At 37.2% G+C, this 24,407-nt stretch overlaps 1 protein-coding gene across 5 annotated transcripts in view; it reads left to right on the top strand.

Annotated features, from left to right (window-relative positions):
* The first annotated feature begins 2,711 nt into the window (after window positions 1-2,711).
* LOC145684446 (motile sperm domain-containing protein 1-like) overlaps window positions 2,712-24,407 on the top strand; it is a 31,240-nt gene continuing 9,544 nt past the window's right edge. The window contains exons 1-5 of one of the 5 annotated variants that reach the window (XM_081756842.1): window positions 2,712-2,863; window positions 11,430-11,593; window positions 13,451-13,614; window positions 15,192-15,357; window positions 22,267-22,422. In XM_081756842.1, the coding sequence (XP_081612968.1) occupies window positions 11,452-11,593; window positions 13,451-13,614; window positions 15,192-15,357; window positions 22,267-22,422 (628 nt within the window). In that variant the 5' untranslated portion in view covers window positions 2,712-2,863; window positions 11,430-11,451. The other 4 variants (XM_081756839.1, XM_081756841.1, XM_081756840.1 and 1 more) reach the window with 4 other exon arrangements.

Raw genomic sequence — 24,407 nt, 5'->3', positions numbered from 1 at the left:
TCTGTAAACTAAATGTTATTAAAAGCTGGAGTCCCCGGTAGAAGGTAAGAGATAACAGCAATCAAAGTGGGAATATAGAGATAAATGTTGTGTACTTTCCCAGATAAATGTTGTGTACTTTCCCAGCTCGTTAACACCTACACTGATTCAAATAAGCAAAAGGAAAAAGACATACATATCATGTGAACTGATTCGAGCTAATAGTACTTATTTTAGGACAAGTTGTTTGCAGCAGAAAATTCGCTAGATTTGGAAGTAAGTCGCCAAATCGTCATTCCAAAATCACTAAAAAAAGTCGCTAATCGGAAAAATTATTTTTTGTCGCCATCCTGGATGGCAAATCTCCTAGATTTAGCGACTTTTTCCCCAAATTGGCAACACTTTGGTGGATCAAGCTTTTATTTACCCACTCCATCTCTGTTCCGGTCCCCCGGACCCACACTGTGCGTAGGCCTACGTCCCTGCCACCTTCTCTCCCAACCCTCTATTCAAACCGGAAGTGGCAGAAATCAACCGCTTTCGGTTTCAACATTAATCGCTTCGCTATAGAATAAACCGGGTAGTAATAGATAGTGAGAAGCGGTTTTCTTCAGACAGTGAAACGTCCCAATCTCCTCTTAAATCTCTCTACGTACTAACTCTTGTTGCACTTAAATAGTTATATTATTAATGTTGAAAACGTCCAGATCTAAATATGGTTACAGACCTTCTCATACTGAAACAATATAGTTGTTGTTAAGTTGCCATTAACCATTTGGGGATCTTATCGTACATTTTGTACGATACGCATTTTTCATCGTACATTGCGTTATTTCTCTTCTATTTGAGCTTTTTCGTCCGGTTTTTTTTTCAAGTCCAGATACATTGTAGAAGACATTACGTATGGTTTCAGACCGTCCTGCGTCCAGACATAGGAGGTGATGACGTCATAATTTTGAAATAGAAATTTTCCCTTATGAACCCTATGTTCATTATTTTTTGGCGGGCTTATTTTTTCACGTAGAAGATTGAAATTTTGCACAAACATTCAGTCAATCGAGTAGTATTTACCAGATTTTTTGTTCCGATGTCAGTGCTAAAACAAGGGGGGAACCAGAGGGGCAAAGGGTTGAAAAAAGAGATAGTTTTACCCAAAAAATCCCGTTTTCCAGGATTTTCCCGCCTCACATACATGATGGGGACACGTGAGTCATACCGTCTGAAAGGCAGTTCCATTCTGAAGAGAATGACGGTCGAATTATTATTCTAGGGTAATTAGGGACGTCTCAGTGATTTTTTAAAAATACACTTCTGTATAGGGTAACATGGTTAATTTTCTGATTTTTTTTTTGGCAGGCTTATTTTTGCACCTAGAAGATTGAAATTGTGCACAAACATTCAGCCCACCGAGTAGCATTTAACAGATTTTTTCAGATTTCTGCATTAAAACAGGGGGGTCCAGAGGGGCTAAAACTTGAAAAAAGGGAAATTTAGACCAAAAAATCCCTTTTTTCTGGAATTTCCCGCCTTAGATACATGATGGAGACATGTGAATGGTACCGCCTGAAAGGCAGTTCTATTCAGAAGAGAATAAGGGCGACACATGTCCCTAGGGTAATTAGGGATGTCTCAGGAAATTTTTTCCCTGAGATCATAGTGTTTTGTGGTAATTTGGGGCATTGTGGGAATTTTTGATAAAATTTCTCCCACCCTTACTATTCAAGATAGAAACTTAAAATTTGGCACACACATTCAGTATACCAAGTACTATTTATCAGATTTTTTTAGATGGCTACGTTCACACAGGGGGGTCCAAGGGGGGCCAAAATTCGAGGAAAAATTTTTTCCCTCCGAAATTTTCACTTTGACATTTTTTCCCGCTTCTGGTATATGGTATGAGCATGCAAGTGGTACCACTTAAAAGCCAGCTCTATTCTGAAGAGAATGAGGTATGAACCATGATCCTAGGATAAATAGTGACGATGCAGTAGTTGCTTGACTGAAAGTCTAAAAAATAGCCCAAAAAGCCAAGATCCCATAAGGGTTAAATCATCACAGTTTTAAATCGACAAATTGGCTGCACCCTAGCGACGTCTATTAGCACCATGCAGGAAAACAATAACCCAGGTAGTGACATATAACAGCATGACCAGGATGTCATATAGGGGCGCCTAGAGGAAGCCAATTTCCACTCGAATGGTAAAGGGTGCAGTTAGTGCTTTTAGATTATTATTATTAGTATTAAGCTTTATAAAACACAAAGAGGAGGAAAAAAAAAACAAGTTTCTGATATTAGAAGACAGACCTGTGCTCTTGTTCCACTATATTGATTTTTTTTTTGGGGGGGTGGGGGAATGATCGTTCTGCACAAGTGAATACTGTAACAGTTTTCTTCTGTTGAAAAGTTCAGGACTCAACCCATTGCTTGTCACTTCTATATACCTACTTCGGAAAGACTAGGAACAATTCATTAATTAAAAAAAAAAACACAATGATCATTATATGCACCTATGAAAGACAATTGTATTTGCATTGTCTTCAAATGATCATTGAATAAATTCTACATAATTTTTTCTTTTGTTTTTTCAAATGTCTTGTCCTCACTTAAGTATGGTTGGATTGTTTGTAAGCAAGCGCGTAAATACTGGGTTTTCCAAACGACATAAAGAAAATCACATATTGCAAAGAATTAAAAAAAAAAATAATATTAGAAATCCCATCGAAAAAGTTTTCTAAATAATATTATGATGTTACTTTGATCATGATTACCATATCAAGATCTTTTGTGTTAATTATAAATGTAGAAATGCGTTCTTTCTAATTATGCTGGTGAAAAGACCCTGAGCTCGGATGACGTCATTTTGCATATCAGCTGTTTACGAATGTGAGTGGGTATTGTTTAGAAATGATAGTTCAGTTTTTGTGGGAAATTAGTGTGTTATATTTCACATACATATGCTTCCAAAGTTTTAGAACATTAAATTAATAGCGTGATATAGGATTGGACAAAATTATCAAGTGACTAAGAAATATAAACACTAGTGTATTTATAATTATCTATCTATAAATGGTGAAATTATGAAGTTAGTACGTAGAATATACTTCAAGTTTTCGGGCTGACATTGTACCTTTAAGAAAACGTTACTGCAACTTATTTGGTAAAAGTAGGTTGCAAGAATGAGTATAAGAATTTATCAGGGTTTTTAGTAGATACGTTTATATTTTATAAGTTACTGTGTGTGTATATAAGGTTTATGTATACATGCAGAATGTTGCAGCATTTTGATTGTGCGACCATTGTACTATTTTAGGTGGAAGTTACTGATACATGTAATGTGTTCTTGTACTTAACAGGGAATGAAAGAAGTAAAGAGGTTCCTTACCTAAACTAACGTAAGAACTAAAATGGCTAGATTTTTCCATAGGAGTTTCTAATGGTATCCGTAAAATAAATCTGTACGTATTTATCATTATTGAGTGAGATAGAATAGTACAGGTTCTTTGTTTTTTATGTGTTTAAGAAATAATATCGCTGATATTTATGGTACTTTTATATATGTATTTGAAACAACTCCCATTGATAGTATTTAACGATCAAGTAATATCTACCCAATAATACATCCCTTGTACAATTTCTTGACGATCATATTTCCTTTGTGATAAGTTGCTTCCCAGTTTTATAACGATTAAAGTGCATAATGGACGGTAGTGTAATGATTAATATTTAATGACGCTATTACAGAATGGAAAAATCGTACTTATTATTATTTTTTTTTTCTTTGATGAGCGCTGAGATTCAGACTAGAATAGGTGCTTGTAAAACATAAAACATCAGGAAATGATATTCTTCTAACGAGGACAATAAAAGTGTTATATGAGTAAATTTGAAGATAATCCTCCATGCAGCAGGCTACATTTCGTCTGAAATCTTTCCAGAAATGAACTTCTAGTATCATCTATATAATTATTCTTGTTTCTTAATACTGACAGTTCTCGAGTTACGTAAGAAATTTCCAATGTAAGAGGTATTATTCAACTGTTATGAATTAGTTATTTCGTGCAGCTTTACTTTTGGTACCCACTCGAAATAATTATTGGGGTTTACTCGAGCAGACGGTTCTACCAAATAGAAAATGTATATTTAAAATACGATGTGAAACATTTTTCGTGAAGGAATGAGTGTAAATGTAAGTAATTACTGTCAGTGCACAGCATATTTAAATTAATTTTGTGATAGTGAAAGTATTGTATGTGTAAGTGTGCTCTTCCACTATCCTCTTTTATGCATATATCCCCATCGCTGACGCGCCTGCTCCCTACGAATGCGTCCCTCGCTCCCGCTCGAGCCCCTCTGCTGCGCTTCTGCCCTGACTCGATTAAATAGCATTCGTGCTCTTTAGTTGTAATCTAGCACAAGTTGGTTCGTGTTTTATGCATTGTAGATTTTATGCCGTACGTCCACACTGTATTTATACTGAACCCTCCTGAAGTAAATCTGGAAGTAGTAATTCTGGATCTGGACAAAGCTCTGACCTAACCTGAAAATGTAAGAAATGTGTCAAAATTTGTAGAACCGTTTGCTTGAGTAACGCCAGCATTAGTGTATATTAGGCGGTAGTCTGATGGTTAATATAAATGAAGCTATTACGGAATGGAAAGAAGCGTACTTATTATATATATTCGTACAGTGGTGTGCTGTGATTCAGACTGTAGAGTAGTTACTTGATAAAACATAAAACAGAAGAAAATGGTATTCTTCCAACGAGATCATAATAAAAGTGTTCCATGAGTAAGTTCTGAAGATAATTTTCCAAGAGACCGCATTTGGTCTGAAATCTTTTCCAAAAATGAACTTCCGGTAGTACCCCTATATCATTCGTACAGGTTTTCTTTCGGCACACCACTAGAAATAATTGTTGAAATATTGTAATTCTTTCACTTATTTCCTTCTTATTGTCTCCTAAATGATTTGAACTGGGAGACATGAAAATATCTTACTTGCCATCTATCTTACCTATAAAATTCAAAGGGGCCATCAGAAGTAATTGTTGAAAAGTTACAATATTTTTTACGATTTTAGTATAGCTCCTTCGTAGCTAAGCGGTTAGCGTACGCGCCTGTGGCGTGGTAGACCCGGATTCGACTCCCGGCGGGAGCTCATGTGGTTCGGATTCCAAGGTAATCAGTAGGTCCCGTCTCGTATACCGTCGCTGCTGAAAGGGGCGTTAAACAAAATCAACAGCAACGATTTGCGTATAAATATGGCGTCCGGACGTATGGCATAAAAACTACAATGCAAGAAACATAAACCAACTTGTGCTAGGTGGCTACTAAAAGTGCCAATGCTATCTAACCCAGTCAGAGCAGGGTGAAGCTGGTAGGCCAGGCGCGGGGATGCGGCGAAAGGGAGCAAGTGCGTCAGTGACGGTGGGTATATGCGTCAGCGAGGGTAGTGAAAACAAGCGGGTTTTGACAATGATAGGAATTTCAATAGAAGTTGTAATGGGTTCATACTAGTAGCGCTCTACTTGAAAACATAAAATACATCTTATGTACACTGCCGGTGGAAAATAGTATCTAATGCACTCATCTTTCATATGCACTCACTTATTTTATCCGTCGTAAAGCACTTGTAATGATTTTAGACTAGTAATGTTACACTTGTAAACCTAAAATACCTTCGTATTTAATTCTAGCGCCACTAGGAATTTGTTCTTTATAAATATGTCTTTCCATACAAAGTACTGAATTTTTCCAGTTCTTCTCTGGGTGTTTTCATTACGTATAACAATACGACCTCCTCCCTCGTGGCTGTGTGGGTAGCGTTCGCCTTTAGCGTAGAAGACCCTGGTTCGATTCCTGGCGGGAGCTCGTGTGGTTCGAGTATCACGTTAAGCTGTTGATTCACGTATCATATAGCCATGGCGCTGAGATATGTTGTAGCCTCATATAACCTCGCTTAATTGTATAATGTTTCGCTACGGTGCAGGGTTTGAAAAAACCCGGGCTTTTTTGAAAAAGCCCAACCCACCTGGGCCCATGTGGGTTTTTTCGGGTATTTTCGGGTTTAATTGGGTTTTTTCGAAATATTTCAATGTCTTTGGGGTAAAAGTGTTAAAATGTGATTTATGTTTCAAGATTATCATTGTCACAACTTGCAACAATTTTCTATTCACTGCTGTTTTGAAAAAATGGCCGCCATTTTGAAATTTTACGTTGGATCGCCGCCAAAATATATACAGCTAATTTAGAGTGTCTCGTGCTTATATTCTAAAAATTTCAACTTAAAAGACCGAAAATTGCACTTTGTAGCGTGGATACCCGCTATATTTTTTTAAAGCCACCATTTTGAAATTGTATGCCGCCAAAATCTGTACAGGAAATTTAGTGTGTCTCGTGTTTGTACCCTGTAGTATGTGTGGCACAGGCAGACGATCGAATCATCCCAGAAGCCTCACTGACGTTTGCCAAATATGAACACCAAATATATTAATTTAACAGCGTAAAGTAAATGGTTTTATTTGAAGGTCACTTTCGATATTTTGTGCGTTCAATTAGGTGAAATTCCCGAGCATTTGTTGCAAGACGTTTCTTTCCAGAAAATTAATTTAAAACAATTAACAAAGATATAATTCATATTTTATCTTCCAGCGTAAAATAAAATAGTTTTATTGTTAAAATATTCAGTTCCGATGCTTTGTGCGTTAACTGCGGGAATTTCCCGAGCATTTCTTTACTGTATATCGAAACTTCCACTAGTACGGAAGTTTGAATTCAGTACTTGAAGTAGTAAGTGTTACGTAGTTTTCGGAACTCTGAGCATTAAGCTTCTTAAATTTGACAAGAATGTTTACGCTATTGTTGGTGGTGATTCTAAAGAACGCTTATTTGAAGAGTACCAATAAATAACTGAACTAAACTTTTATTGTTGGACAACTAAATTTTACTGAAGAATACTTGTGCTACCATCAAATGTAAGAAATAATACTAATAGTTTTACTAAGGCACTACATATTTACTGGTAGTACCGGCACATATGGCTTTAAACTCGTCAAACGTAGGGGAGGGAGACCGGGGTACATTGTCACAAGCGGCATGTTGTCACAGTAGCAATTCTGAAAAAAGCGAAAACATTAGCACGCCGGTGCTGCTTTCTTGTTTACTTACTAGATGTCACTACTAACTTTTCTCGATTGGAGATACGCGGCAACAACGGTGCTGCGTCAGTTGAACTTTGTTTTCAGTGACGGAATGTAAATTTTCCGAGTCCTGAAATTGCTGTTTTGTGTGTTCGTGAAAGCGGTAGAAACAAATATTTTTGTGTGTTATGTAGGTTACAAATAGAGCTTCATAATGTGCTACTTTGAATGCAACTAATCTTGTCGTTTGGTATAGATATTTTGTAAAAAGAGTAATGGCGACGCGTGGGGCATGTTGTCACTGTGACAATGTGCCCCACTGTGTGTTCTGTATAATACAAACGATAGGGTTATCTCTGTTTCGCAGACAGTGAGAATATACAAAAGAAAGACAGAGAGGAAAGCACCACCAATAGAAGATCTACTGGTTGCAGCAAGAGCTATGAAAAGAAATAACAACCCCATATCAATACGTAGGCCTAAAGCTGCTAAAGAATTTCATGTCCACTACAGAACATTGGCAAGATTTTGTGCACGTGTAACAGATGGCGAACTACAGTTCGGCCAATGCTCATTTATATTAGATTACTCTTCGTAATACTAGGAAGAATTACTAGTATCATACCAAAACAAGCTTCGCACATATAATTTGGACTCACTACAAAAGAGGTTCGTGATTTGGCGGGAACCGGTCAAAACCCCCACACTCAATAAATGTCAAAACGCCCACACAAACGGTCATAACCCCCACACAAATGGACAAATCTCCCAAACACACGAACGATCATAACCCCCACAGCCAAAACCCCCACACTCAAGAAATGTCAAAGCGCCCACACGATCGGTCATAACCCCCACACAAATGGACAAATCTCCCAAATACATGAACGGTCATAACCCCCACAGCCAAAACCCCCACACTGGTAATCGGTCATAACACCCACACAAATGGACAAAACCCCCACACAAATGGACAAAACTCCCACATGCAGAAATTGTCACAACTGCCACACAAATGGACAAAACCCCCACACAATCGGACAAATCTCCCACACTCTGAAATGATCCTGGTTGTATGTTGCCCTTGTACTTTTTAATAACATTTTTTATTCCACTTAAACTGATGTTGCAACTATTCTTCTTGCACTGTTTTGTAATGACAAACACTAAAGTGGGCGTGTAACAAAGACGTGCAATCACGATCATTTCAGAGTGAGGGTGATTTGTCCGATTGTGTTGGGGCTTTGTCCATTTGTGTGGCAGTTGTGACAATTCTGCATGTGGGAGTTTTGTCCATTTGTGTGGGGGTTTTGTCCATTTATGTGGGGATTGTGACCGTTACTATGTGTGGGAGTTTTGTCCATTTGTGTGGGAGTTTTGACCGATTTTGTGGGCGTTTTGACATTTCTTGAGTGTGGGGGTTTTGACCGTTCGTGCGTTTGGGAGATTTGTCCATTTGTGTGGGAGTTATGACCGATCGTGTGGGCGTTTTGACATTTCTTGAGTGTGGGGGTTTTGGCTGTGGGGGTTTTGACCGTTCGTGCGTTTGGGGGATTTGTCCATTTGTGTGGGAGTTATGACCGATCGTGTGGGTGTTTTGATATTTCTTGAGTGTGGGGGTTTTGGCTGTGGGGGTTTTGACCTAGACCCGATTTGGCTTACAACTATGCAAAAGCGCTAAGATTGAAATGCCTAGAGTCATGGAATGAAAAGGCCATTGCTGGCCCAGACTGGTATCCGGTATTTCTGAAAAGACATGGTGATCTTGCTATAAGAATTCCCCAAGCAAATAGTTTTGCACCTACAAACAATGTCAACGAAGGTCCAAAGAAGATGACGATTCTTCCTCAGAGGACGACGATACATTTGTTTAGTTTATGGCGATCCATACAGTGCAAGTACATGTAGCGATAAGTGGATTCAGTGCATTCGATGTACGGAATCGGCCTAAGAAAGCTGAGGGAAGCAGAACTTGTTTTACGTGTGTATTAACTGTGACTCTGACGATGACCTCCAGGTATGGTACTTTATAGAAGCAAAAGGATAAACATTTTCAAACTAGTTTGCGGTGCGTACTAATAAAACGCAACTAAACTTCGTAATAATATTTACTCCTCTTCTAGCTATACAGTAGTCCTATCAGAGAAATTCTTTGCAGTTCATAAACTACAATCAGAAACAACTTAAATGCAATTGGCTAATTTTGTGTTGGCCTATTGGAGATGTAGGCTATGACTTGATAATTTCGTCATTTTGTTATGACCTTTTAGTTTGTAGTTTTGATTCCTTAGCTATGAGTTAGTTCTGTTTTCATGGCAGTTTTGGTTTTCCTACAAAGCTTGATGTAACAATAAATCTTTTAGGTTGAGAAAATATAAGCTACAGGTCCTCCTACTTTGTTTCCTATTTAACTAATATAGTTTCCCCTTTCATTTAATTATGGTTTGATTCTCTTTCAAACGCTAAGTATTTAATGCTGGTAACATTTACAGTCTTTTTGCATTAGTAATAGTTGCATTAATAATATCTACCAATTTCTGGAAAGTGCCACAATAATAACATGTGACAATTTGCCCCATATATTGTGACCACTTACCCCGCATATGGGGTACATTGTCACAACTGTATTGGTCATAAAACATAGTACATAAGTCCAGTTCAGAGCGAGTTACATTGGACAGAGAAATATATGCTGTGCACAAGATAACAAAGTATGTGTATACTAAAAATTATAATTTTCGGCCTTACACGAGCATCACAAGAAAATAAAACGTGAAAATCGTGACAATGTGCCCCGGTCTCCCCTATGAGGGATAACGTCCCTCGGCATAGCCGAGTCGGTGAGCACACTATTTACGGAAAGTATTTTCTAAAATATAAAATTGCTTTGTTTTCAAAAGGCTATAAGCATAATCAATACATTAATTTGTTATATAGTTATCTCAAGCTAAGGTAAGTTTTTTTTTTTCATTTATTCAGTGCATTCAGAACTTTATAAAGGTCTTATGTAGAATGTTGTTGTATACCTTAACGTGAAAGCATTTAATTCGCCTGAGGAAAGTCCAAAATTTGATAAAAATCACTTTCAATGTGATCAACTTAGTTGTAGCAATAATATATTAACAAAAAGCTCAAAAACCCAGGTGGGTTTTAAGGTGGGTTTTTTCAGGTGGGTCCAACCCGAAAAAACCCGGTGGGTTTTTTCGGGCTGGGCCCACTTGGGCAAACCCTGCTACGGTGCCATACTTAACGACAGGATAAAGGGATTCTTCATTCTGTAGAAGACCGTAGCTCTAATAAAAAGAAAACCTATAATTATTATTCCACAGTTCCAAATATTGTAGAACGAAAAATTCAAATATGTCTCTTGAAAAACCGTTTTCAGGTAGAACAGAGCAACTAAAAACATGCTCCAATTGTATTTGTGATTATTAAAACGCTAAGTTGTTGAAAGTCCTAACTTACTGTGTTGGATTTTTAACTGATCTAAATGGAAAAGTTAGCTTAACTTTCACCCATTTCTTGTAGAAACAAATGAAGCGCTTATGTCGCAACTGCTAGAAGGATCAGTTTATATGCAACGGTATTTTTTTTTTTTTTCAATTTCTGTAGTACTTGTTCTATTAGTGCTACGTTTTTTCACATTTATATCAGTTAAATATTTTACAGATTCGACCGCTCATCTGGTGGATCGGGTCCCTGGTTCGATCCCAGCTCACGTCAAATGTGGTTTGTAGTGGACACAGTCTTGTGCGTGGTTTCTATTGGGGTTCTACTGTTTCCTCCCACTTTCTTTATTACATAATTTCATTCATTCTCATCATCACCGACTCCTTTAGCCAACATGGCACGATCGTAGGACGTAAAACTTAGATTTCATTTTTTTAACAGATTCAAACTGATTAAATATAAAGGATAGAGCTTTCAGCAATTTAGACTTCAGGAATTCAAAAATAAAATTTGAGCATGTTTTCACAATACTTAACAATGGTTGAATTTTGTTCTAGGTCGGAACAGTTTTTCAAGAGGAACGTTTAAACCTTTACCTCCTATATTAGTTGGAAGTTTAGAATGTTACAGGTCTTTTTCGTATTTGAGATAAAGTGTTTTCACAGACTGAAGAATCTCCTCATCATGTAATAAGTCTGGCAGCGAAACAGAATGCTACACACTGAACAACAAGGCACCGAACCGTTGAAACAATTTGTATTATTTAATAAACACAAGGGTTAGGTAAGATATCTTTGTCTTCTGAATATGAAAATGCATCCATTAGTTAAAAAAAAAAAAAATCCTTTTTTGTTGTTGCAGCCTCCGTGAAGAGTTTGATGGAATGCAGCGTAGTGTACCAATTGATGGGAAGGTACCGGTGTTCGTGTTTCCGACATCCCTGCACTTCTACTTGGATACTCAATCATCACATAAACAAGTGCTCACTCTCTACAATCCATATGACTTTCCCTTGAAGTTTAAAGGTAAGTTAATATAGGGGTAGTGATAGTACCAATCTTAGATTTTATTTTGGAGTTAAAATCTGGTTCTCATTTTTAGTCTATGAAATAAGAATACGGAAATATGTTCACTTTCTGTTCCGTTCCAATTATCAGGATTCGATTGTTAATTCCAAGTTAACATCCCCGTGTTACTCGTATACGATGCGGAATTCGACAACATGCAACAGGATTTTTTGTCTTCTTTTAATGTCACGAATCACCTCCCGGAGTTTGTGCACAATCTTTCAGGGTCACCCTGTATATAAATCAATCTTCAAATAGTGAAAACCCTATCCACTTTGTAACGCCTTTTGTTCAAGAAGACAAGTTCACAACAATTTGAGAAGTGAGAATTTAATTTACTTTTTCTTCAGAAGGATTCCACAGGGAGGCAGGAACTTATCAATATACCTGTAGTTTAGTATCAAATAGAAATCATTGATAAAGATGTCAGCGCCCATCGAAACCGTTTGATAGAAGTTTTAATTTCCCGTACAAACAGTTGTTTGCTTGTTGTGTAATCTGAAAACAAAGTTAAGACGTTAGAAAATAAACGTTGGAATGATAAAAGCTATCGTAATTGGAAGCAAGCGTTTGGGGGCCGCGGTGGCTCAGTGGTAGAGCGTTCACCTCTGGTGCATGGGGTCCCTGGTTCGATCCCAGCTCGCTCCGTGTGGACTTTGTGGTGGACAAACACCGTGCTCGTGGGTTTTCTCGGGGTTCTCCCGTTTCCTCCTACTTTCTTCATTCCACCATTTCCTTCATTTCTCGTAATCACCGTCTTCTTTAGCCTCACCGGCATAACCGTGGGACGTAAAACTCAAAGATTTCATTTCATTTCATTTCATTGGAAGCAAGCGGTAGGTATTAAATACAGAAGTAGGAGGGGAGAAAATAGAACAGGTGACTTACTTTTCGATACCTGGGTTGTATTCTTAGTAATGGTATGAAGTGTGAACGTAAAATGAAAGCAAAGGTTGAAATGGCGAAAGAAGCATTTAGGAGAAAGAAAAAACAGTTTTGTGTGATCTTTCAATAAAGAATTAAGAAGCTGACTCATAAAATGTTTCGTGTGGAGCATTTGTACTATTAGGGGACAGAAATATAGACATTACACAAAAGCGATTAAAAATAATTGGAGGGTTTCTTTAAATAATTTTCTCCACATAATAAATGTGAAGAAAAATGGGAGAGAATTAGCTCGGTCGAACGGAAAATGAATTGAGGTAGTGTTAAAAATAAATGGAACGTGGACTCAGAAGGAACGTATTATGAGGGACGTTCTAGAAAGTACGGTAGCAGAAAAAAGAAAAAGGGGCGAAAGAGGCTACAGTTTGATGGACGGTATTGATACAGAAGAATCGTACGTGAAGAGGAGGTAGTTAGCTGAAGACATGGCGCATGGATGCTTCTCAGTTTGGGGCAAGTTACCTGTCAATAATGGCGGAATAATAATAATAATAATAATAATAGTGATTGATAATAATAATAATAATAGAAAGTAAAATATTTTACATATATTATTGTAAAACGACACATGTCAAGTTTTGTCAGATACGAAATTAACGACAATATTGTGTTTGCTACGAGTAGATACACATTTTGTGAGATATCTGCACCTGTCAAGCTGTTGCCTACACTTGGTACATTATAAATAAACAGATCTTTCTGGAGAAACTATACTGTGTAGTATAGTTTTTCTCAAAACTAGGTTTTTCTGACATGTGTCATTTTACAAAAAAAAAAAAAAAAAAAAAAAAAAAAATCATGTGTGTCCTATAGCAGCTAATACCAATTGTTATGATGAACTAAAATTGAACCAAACACATTTTCTTCCAGTTCTTTGTACTGCTCCGAAGAAGTACACAGTGGTAGATCCTGAAGGGTCAATAAAAGCCAGATGTTGTATAGACATTGTTGTGAGGCACAATGCAATTTCGCCGGCGAATTGTAATGTTACAGATAAATTTCGCATTCAAATACAAGAACATGGTCATAAACAGGTGAGTATTATATTACTCAGATTTGTAATGAAACATAAATGTTGGGAAAGAATTATTAAAATAAGTCATAGGGTAAGGAGACGTTTGACTTTCTTTACGGAGTTATTCCGATTTTTGGTTTTATGATCCATTCTTTCCATTGTAATTCTTCTGTTTTTCCCTGTGTTTTTGTTCTTGTATTGGTCGGCTACTATATTTCTTATTCACCATCATCGTCGGTAATTCAGTCCGTAGGCTGGTTTGTCCCTGTGTAGACTGTCGTCGGTCACAGGCTTTTTATTTCATCTCTTTAATATTATTTGCATCCAGCAATCTCTATCAATTTCCCAATCCGTATGTTTCGGGCCCGAAGTCTCGGCGTTTTCACTTATGTAGAGTAAGATAATAGCCTTCAGCTTTAACCTCCCTTACCAGGGTACTTACATGAGTATGACAAAAAGGAAAACACATGTAAGTTTTTTTTTTTTTTTTTTTTTTTTTAAGGATATTCCAAACTCAAAGAATCCCCAACACCAAGCTTTTCTAAACACCTTAGATACCAAGTTTAATTGGAATAAGGTGAAAGTTATCAAAACAATCATCATTTATTGAAATACAGACATTTTTGCATGAAATAAACGTTGATAACCTTTAAGAATTAAAATACAGAATGTTTCGACTATTAATTATTTAATATAAATAAAATAAAGAGTTTGAATTTGTGTGTTTGTCTACCTGTGTGCTGTCTGGGGACCAGACGAGTGGATCGAGAGTTACCAATTTTTGGCCACGAGTACCTTGGTCCAGGCCCCAGACCAAGCCGAAGGTTTTTTTTTTTTTAATTCTAACCAAGGGTTTTCAGGGAGGAGCGTTTATTAGGACATGTAAAAGTAGTAGAAATTGACCGATATTAGTGTCGAATTCATAGTTTCCGCGGTCGCTGGGATCAGTGGTGAAACTCCGATCGTATTCACCCCATTTGGATGCGGGCCAGCGGTCAACGAGGGGGGGGGGGAATACCAGGACATGTAAAAATAATCTAAAATCACCGATATTAGTGTCAAATCCATATTTTCGTGGTCGCTGAGATCAGTAGTGACACTTCCATTAGCGATGACTTGCAAATTCAGCTACCATTGTATACGGCCGAGGGTCACCTGTGGGGGGAGGGGGCGATTTATAGAGACATGTAAAAATAATCCATAATGACCGATATTAGTGTCAAATCCATAGTTTTCGAGGTCGCTGAGATGATTGGTGATACGTCCATAGGCGTTGACTTCCAAATACAGCCCCCATCGTCTGGGGGCCAGAGGCACTTTAAAAAAAAAAAATCGAACCAGGGGGCGTTTACTGGAATATGTAAAAGTAGTAGAAAATGACCGATATATATTTTTTCATTGTTCAGTTTGTTTACATAGATATTTTACCTGACCCATGCGAAGAATGGGTATATTCAGCTAGTTTTTAATAAAATAAGATTAAATTATTATTATTATTATTATTATTATTATTATTATTATTATTATTATTATTATTATTATTATTATTGTTATTATTATTATTATTATTATTATTACATCATTTGGAATTTGCAGGTGATCGGGAAAAAGGATGTCCCAGCAACGCTGTTACCGTCATGTCCAGAGTCTGGAGAAAGGATCACTCCAGAGGGAGAAGAGTTCAAACAGATGCAGATGCCAGCAGCTGTTCCTGGAGGAAGAGGAGGGCAGCAATATAGCATTGTGCGAGAAAGAGGCGTTGGTAAGAATTCTTCAGTTTCCAATTAATCTGTTTACTTGTAGAGAGTGGTGTTATTCTAATTTATTAAGAACTGGTTTTCTTTCTTTCTTTCTCTCTCTCACTCTCTCTGTCCCTCCCTCACTGGTTAAAAATAATGGTATGTGTGCGTTTCAAGTATAAATACCAGGGTGGATTGATTTAAATCAGTCTGATTTAAATCGCGATTTTAATCAAGATTTAAATCACTTGATTTTTTTAATAAAAATCGTTGATTTAAATCAAATTTCGAAATAAATTGATTTAAAGTGAAAATAAGTAAAATCCCGTTTCTGTTCTGTTATTTCGATTATGGAAGATAATAATCATAATACAATGAGACTCAAATGTATGTACAACACAGTATGAAAACGAGTATCATGCAGAGGATGATTAGGAAAATTCCCGTTTTGAACGGGTAACGGGAGAATCCTGCTTTCTTGTCTTCGTAACATAGGGTTTTTAAATCGTTAACTATTCCAACGGAGAAATCACCATGGACATTTAAGACAAAAATTCTTTAATGTCCACGTCTATTTGTTTGTTTCCCTATAATAGGGGCGTATTTAGAGGGGCCCGATCCCCTTTCCGAAACAATAAATAAATAAATAAATAAAACTTTAGGCGAAATTTATGTACTAAATACATAGAACGAAGTTCCTCGGGATCGTAATACGGCAAATTTTGGATGCGTTAAAATATCGAATAATACTTTTGATAAAGTGGATTCTTAAAAATATCTAGGATCAATATTAACAGACGAAAACGATATCTACTAAGAAATTAAATGTCGACTAAAAGCAGGGAATTCGTGTTATTATTCACTTCAAAATCTCTTGTCGTCACGAATTCTGTCCAGGAATTTGAAGATTAAAATATATATGCTTGTTGTTCTCAGGGTGTCTGGCAAGCAAGCATAATCGAATTCTCTGACTTTCCCTGACAAAATTATAATTTTCCCTGACTCTGTCATTCTTTTTTTTTCCTAGTAACTCATGAAAAGTAACTTATATTTAAATCATGAAAATGAAATCATTCAGTTTTACGTCCCACGATTATGCCAGTTAGGCTAAAGGAGACGGTGATGATGAGTAATGAATGAAATGAAGAAAGTGGGAGGAAACGGGAGAACCCCGAGAAAACCCACGACCACGGTGTTTGTCCACCACAAAGTTCACACGGTGCAAGCTGGGATCGAACCAGGGAACCCAAGCACCGGAGGTGAAAGCTCTAGCAGTGAGCCACCGCGCCCCTAACTTATATTTAAAGTGAACTGTAAGTTTTCACCATTGTTTATATGCTTATACAATATTCTACAAACGTACAAACGAACCAATTCATTTACCTGTAATTTATGACTATTTTAGTGGCATTTCTTCACCCCTCACAGCCTGGGAAAGTTTTTTCCCTGATACACAATGAAATTCCCTGACATTTTCCCTGACCCTGCAAATTCCCTGACTTTCCCTGACTGGTAGACACCCTGCTTCTGTATGGTTGCGAAACATGGTCGCTTACTATGAGGGAAGAACGTAGACTGAAAGTATTTGAGAACAAGATCCTGAGACGAATATTCAGACCCAAGAGGAGCGGGAATGGGGGAAACTTCATAACGAGGAACTACTTAATTTTTACGGTTTACCAAACATTGCTAGGGTCATCAAGTCTAGGAGACTCAGGTGGGCAGGTCATGTAGCCAGGATGGAAGAAAATAGGAACACTTTCAAATTCTTAACTGGAAGACCAATCGGAAAACGACCATTAGGAAGATCTAGGCGCAGATGGGAGGACAATATTAAGATGAGTCTCGCAGAAATAGGAATACAAAATAGAAACTGGATCCAGTTGGCTAAGGATAGAAGCCAGTGGAGAGTTTCCGTGAACGCGGCAATGAACCTCCATGTTCCATAGGCCATAGAGTTAAACAGTTAATTTTGGGCGAAATTTATGTACTTTAGATGTATTTCGTGCCACTGGGTAGTTTCGATGTTTTAAAAAATATACTCCTGCCAAATATCACGAACTTTCGTGAAAAGAAAAGTGTCATGTTGATAAACGTTGCTGTACGTTTTTTCCTTAATGCTTAAGAAATATTGTTTCGGATTGAAATAGGTTAACGATTGAGGATTAATTCGAAATTAAACCAAAATACTTTCACTTAAATGGCATAATTGTCATTTAATATTAATCCCTAATGTTTTTTCTCCAGTTCGCGACTTGTATTATACGAGGAGAAAGATTTGATTTAAATCAAAAAAATCGATTTAAATCAAAAAAATCAACAAAAATGATTTTTATTAAAAAAATCATGATTTTTTTCCACCCTGATAAATACCTTCACCACTACACTCATGTGATCCCAGTTCTCATTCTTGATACCTGAGCATTTGAGATTAAGAAATAAATGCTTATATCCAGTTCTGAGAGATCATATGTTTAACCCTGTAGCTGTAAGAATTTCTAAAAGTACAGATAGTTAAATTAAAATTTACTGTTCTGGGTATAACTGGTGAAAATTTTCTGTTATGTCTAGGTATAACAAATGGTTCTGCGAACTCGAAATATTTTAACAACCGGTTGTAGCGAACTGGTGCAAACCGGCTGAATAGCACTACTGTATGTAGAGATTAATAAGCATAAGTAAATGATTAAACATTGTCGCTTCGATGTTGGGAGGCATATGGTTCGAAACCTACGTTCGGCCCTTCAGACTATTGTTTCCGTAGGTTTAATAAAATGTATAGCGTTGTTGGCATGAGAGACCTGGGTTCAGTTCCAGACAAGCGCTTATGTGGTTCCACGGTAAGCTCTAAATTTAATTCTAAAATAGGGTTGGTGCTAATAGCGACACAACCAACCCAACCAACTAACCTTTTAAAATCTTGAGATTTTTAAAGAAATTGTAAACTCCCGTTTAGAAAGTGATTGCGTGTACCCTAATTACCGTAGATTCATAATTCGTTCGCCGTTTCTTTAGAATAAAATAGGCTTTTGAATTACGCTATATACATGTGTCATGATCATAAATTCGGAAGATTTTTCCTTTACTTTCCTCGAAAAAGATTTTGAAACTTGGGCATCCATATTGGAGCCTCAAGTTCAGGTGGCTACACACTACAACATAACACACTCTTTACTTATAATGTTAGCTGGTTCTTCGTTCTATCGTGTCAATTTTGCAGTCTGTGTTTCGTGTCTTCCGTGTCAGTAGCAAGGTGAAAAGGACTAAAACGGATAGGAGATGTAAGGTGTAAAACAAGAAATACATACCAGTAAATAAATAAATGTAACGTAAAGAGTAGATCCTGAAATAGCCGAGCAGAGCGAAGTGTAAAAGGAGTCGAAGAAAGCGCGGTTTCTATGTTACTTCACTATTGACAGATTCAAAGTAGGCATCAAGATAGAAACCCAAATTCTATCAATGTTGCCAGTATCCAGATTCAAAGTAGGTGTGTATTTATGAATAACGAATGATTCTTTGAATTCCCGTTGTTTCTTTGTTTTTGCTGAACCTATGACATTAACCTGTTTTATATTTTGTGTATGTTGTTTTAAATGAAGCGCCAATCCCGACATACCCTCTTCTTGTGACTTTTTAGATTGTCTAACATGTTCCTTAATTCCAGTGTTAATATTGCGTTTCGTTTGGCCTATATATGATGAGTCACATTCACATTCACAAAACAACAGGAGTGCTGTATGTGAGGAGTCACAAAACAACATACACATAAAATAAAACAGGTTAATGTAACAGGTTCAGCAAAAGCAAAGAAACAACGGGAATTCAAAGAATCATTCTTTATTCACAAATACACACCTGCTTTGAATCTGGATACTGGCAACATTGACAGAATTTTGGTACCTACCTTTGATGCATATTTTGAATCTGTCAATAGTGAAGTAACATAGACACCGCGCTTTCTTCGATTTAGTTCACTCCTTTTGCACTTCGCTCTGCTCGGCTATTTCAGGATCTACTGTTCACGTTACATTTATTTATTTACTGGTATGTATTCCTTTTTTACACCTTTCATCTCCTATCCGTTTTAATCCTTTCCACCTTGTCACTGAGGACGGAACCAGCTTTGAGTTCCCAAACGTTTGAAGAAGATTTTGGCTTTCCAAGGGAGGAATCATTGGTAAGTAGCCAATTTTTTGAAGCTATGTTGTTGTCACCAGTATTATGAGATGCTTATAGATAAGTTTGTTTAGTTACCGGTAATGCAAAACCACGCTCAGGAATTCTACTAACAGATTTTTGTAATTTCTGAATTTTCTTTTAAACTTTCAAGCTTTCGACTCGCTCCTAGTGTCTTGGTCACTGAGGTTAACATGTTTCCGTAGAACAGCTCTTCCATTGTTAAGTCCGCTCCATTTTTATTCCTTGATGTTCCTATTCTTTTTCTTTCTGTTTTTAACCGCCGTGACCAAGACTCCAGGGGAGAGTGGAAAGCTTGGAAGCTAAAAGGAAATTCAGAAATTAAGAAATCTGGAAGTAGAATGTTTAAGTTTAGTTAGTTAGTTTTTTGTGTCTGTTAATAGAGGTAATTTACACACAAGTCGGCATCGTGATCGACCAAAATTGTTCTCTAATCATCTTGGTCACAACTTCTTAAAGAGTTTATAGATGTAATATCTGCACCGTCACGGATAATGTTTTGTAGGAAGTTGCTATATTTCAACGTTTGTGCCGTTTTTTTTTTTAATACAATGCACAGTTTTGATAAAAACCGTACGGTGTCTCAAGTTAACACACGGCTTATTTTCAGGTTATTTGTGTACACGATAATAGGATAGAGAGTAAAACTACAGGTAAAAACACTATCATTGCGTTATCAATATACGGTATATATATATATATATATATATATATATTGAATTAAATATTTACTTAATATCTTTCACAGTCTATTTGAACACTTTTGGGTTATTGCTGTAGGACAGGGAGTCCAGAATCAAACTTGTCAGTTATGAGCAGATAATGCACCACCTGATTCAGGAAAGACATACATATTATACTGATCCAACTTTTGTGTAAATGTCTCCTGTCCATTTATTAAACAACTCACCTAAAAAACGTAAACTGCTGAATGTTTCACATTATGAAGTTTCCTCCAAATCATAGATGACGGACAGTTGTATACAGATGAAATGGGTGATTTCTTGAACACTCTTCACGGTAAGCGAGTTTTGGGGGACGCCATCTGATGTATACGCAAATATGTGATAATCTTGAATAGACCAGTCATATTCAATTGAGTTCTGTGTGGAGACTGACTAACCCATGGCAGTTTTTTAATGCCATTTTGTGTCTGCTAGGTTTGGATTTCTTTTGGCGGTATTACAAGGGGAGCCATCTTCCATAATATATTATGGGCGCCATCTTCCGTAATAATATTGGTAGAGGATCTCTTTCTAAAATACCAGTGTATCCATGACTGTTGAGGGTGCCAACACATTCTAGCAACTCGGAACATCCAAAGTTCTAAATGGCTTTCCACAGCATCAGTGAAAAATCCTCTATGTTTAAGTGTTGGTTGTAAGCGGTCCAAGTGGAATTCTTGAGGATTTTGTCCAGAAATATGTGCGTCTACTGGATGAAAATTGGGAAATTATGGACCCATCAGAGAAAATTACATGGGGCCAAAATTTAACATCGCGCCACACCATGTTTGTTGCCCACTGTTTTCACTTTACAGTAGTGGCTGTGCTAAACCAGGGGTTAACGTCTTGCAGCTCACCCTTGATGATTTAATTGATGCAGATACCTGACGGGTGCTGTAAACTGGTTCACTTTCAGGTATTCTACCACATCTACAGCCTTGCACTTGGGATTTTGTCTCATGCACCTTTTGGTAACCCTGAACTAACGGTCCATTGGGCTTGGTAGGTCAGACCATAAACTCACACTTTCCTGTTGATGGCTTTGATACTGAATAATAACCCAATTGACGGTTGACAATGGAATCTGGATGTTTCGGGGAAATTTGTGTTTGGCGTGCACCGAGGTCGCATTACTCCACTATCCGACCACGTTCGATCGCGGCATCTCTCTCTCTCTTTTATGGAATCTTTACACTGTCTATATCGGGAATAACAAAGTACATCATTAATAACTTTCAAATTTATTCATTTCATTATATTGCAAGGTTTCTATTTACTTATGATATGTCTCTGTAGTAACTTCGTCTAGATCATCTCTGTTTGTACAAACAAATTGTGCACTGATGTTGATCAGGATAGTAGAACCGCCTCTCATACAGTTTAACTGGAGCAATATGTGGACTCATGGGTACTCCGATGTCGTCGTTCGGCGGTTGATACTAAAAGCTAAAACCTATCTAGAGAAGACGAGGGTGGGTATGTCGCACAATATGTTAAAAGTGTGGGAATGTCTGTAATAGCATATTCGTTAAGAGTAGCGGCACATTTTCTTACTATTATTATATATATCAAAGCACTGCTTATCAGCGATAAAACGCGAAATTCCAATAAAGCGACTGAAATACTGTTTAATATATACGAAGATAAAATATATATACTGTCCGACGATTAAGTAATGAGACTGATTTTATTATGACGAAACAGTGCATGCGATCCGTAAACCAATATGTCCGTTCGAAAGAGTAATTTCTCCTCCACAATCTGGCAACACCGCATTGTCGCATGCAAAGCATGACGGGAAATACGACGCCATTACCAGCAGTCACTGAGAGGCCGTCGTCACGCTATGAGCGTGGAACATAGAGCATTGCTGTCAAAATTTGGATGCAGGTTCTTGTGATTATTATTATTTACTTCTAATAGTTGTGAGACCTTACGATATTGCGTTTATAAAGTGAAATAACTGTTAATTGTAAGAAGCGTGTTTAGATGTCTTTTGTTCAATTCCAGGCCGAGGAGCCCAGAGTCCCAACTACATTGTGATAGCTGCAGCCATAGTGTGTATCGTGGCTCTTTTGTTGCCAACAGATGGGGACGATAATCCCAATTTTCCATCGTACCTACATCTTAGCTTGCACCAAAAATTAATATTTGCGTATACATTAGGTAAGTGGAATATTATTATTGTTTACTAATTATAAGTGTAGCTTTTAGGCAAACTATCTTATTTATGTTAATTAGGTTGATAATGTGGACACCTTTAAAATCTCTGGTGTCTGTATGGAAGCGCACATCTTGTATGAATCAATCACAAGTTCAGGTTGACCAACCACCTTACATTTTTGGAATTCTTCTTCACCATCTTGAATTTAAATATTTTGTTAATATTGCAAAACATATCTAATCACTAAACTATCACAAAGATTAAACACAGGAACATAAGTCGATCGATTTGACAAAATAAAATTTAAAAAAGTAGTATACTTGTAATGGATTGTGTGAATTCAAAATGCCATTACCTTGTGTGCCCACTGTAGTGGAGTGGATTAGAGGAAAAATTCATAAGAATCATGCATATTGTGATAAGAACATAAAATTTTGCACAGAGTCTACTAATATAGTAACAAATAAATTCTGACGTAGACCCCAAAAATCCGACTACAATTTCCTGGAATTCCAGGCGCTGGAACACCTGGAGCACTGGAGAACGATATGTTATCGCTGGAATAGCCATTATGTGAAAACGGCTTGACCTACAGAGCCAAAGTAAGACTCAAATGCAAGAGAAATAACAATCCTTTAATTATTTTCATATTGTCTTAATTGAACATCATCCACGGCCGGACGAGGGGCCTAAAATTTATTTTAAAAAAACTATGGCGTTTGTTTATGGTTTTATCCATCTGGAAGCTTTGGTTTAACAGATATCGCAATAACACTCTTGTAAATCGTTTAGCAAAACCTTAAGCTTTACGTCGATATCCTTTTAATGTATATGAGATCAATAGTCTCGGAGCTATGTGATGCGCTACACCACTGGTTTCCGTTCATGTTAGTATTGAATAAACGCCTGCAGCCATCACACTTTACTTTATCATTTTGTGGGCAAAAAATGAATGCAAAAGTGACCCACTCAGTGGTTGTGTCTGACACCGAAGGAAGCATAACAAAGGCATGTAAGTGTTTCCTCCCAGTATACAGTTTCAAATGTTTAGGCAGCAGTGAGAAATTAAACGCGGCTACGTAGATGTTTGCAGGTAATTGCAGTGGCTGGCTACAGTGACTCCCAGCTGAAAATATGGTTGTAATGATAGCAACTTTGCGCCGTAACTGAAGAAATCTATTTATATTTGACAAACGAGTTGTTGTCTTGGAAAATCAAATTATATTTCATCATCAAGAAACCCTTTTAATATTACATATGTGTGAAAGAAGCTTGAAGGTGGAACTTTAAATAACCTTGAAGGTCTTTCTGTTGTTCATTGGGATGTATGGTGATATTCAGGTAATGTTGATGAAGTTTTTGTTTAACAGAAACAGAGTTGAGAGAAGATTTATATATCACAAGAATCTTCGTTGTTTAAGCTACCAGAATATATAAAAATTCCTACTCAACTACTGAATAACTTTCTCGCAATCTGTATGAGAAGGTGCGTTACCAGCGTGGTATACAAATGTCCCCTGGATGACTCCACTGAAATCCAATGTGCCCGTTTCGACCATAAATCCTGATGAACTGCCTGAGCAAAGTAAGCTGTTGTCAAGCAAGTGGCTGGAACACATCCAAGCAGTTGCAACAGAAAGTCCTGGAAATACGCCAAACATGACATGGAATGCTTTTTATACTTGTGAGTATCGTGGTAAGGTTCCATCTAAAAGTCAGTGTGTTTTACTTCCGTTACTTCCAGACTCCATAAATTCGCCTGCAATGATTTGGCATTGCTTTGATATAATCAAGAGAACATTATCTTCATTGAATCCATCTCAAGTAACTGTCATTACATGTCATAAGCCTGTTTATGCAATGGGAAAGCAAGTACAATGGATGCTGCCCAATTTGTATGGAGAAGACTTAATTATAGTTATGATGGGCTCTTTGCATATCGAGATGGCGTCTCTGGAAATGTTGGGCACGTGGTTAACGTGAAGTG

Source organism: Thermobia domestica, chromosome 4, assembly GCF_964235325.1.
Source record: "Thermobia domestica chromosome 4, izTheDome1.hap1.1, whole genome shotgun sequence".
NCBI classification, from domain to species: Eukaryota; Metazoa; Arthropoda; class Insecta; order Zygentoma; family Lepismatidae; genus Thermobia; species Thermobia domestica.
This window is presented reverse-complemented; position numbering and strand designations above follow the sequence as displayed.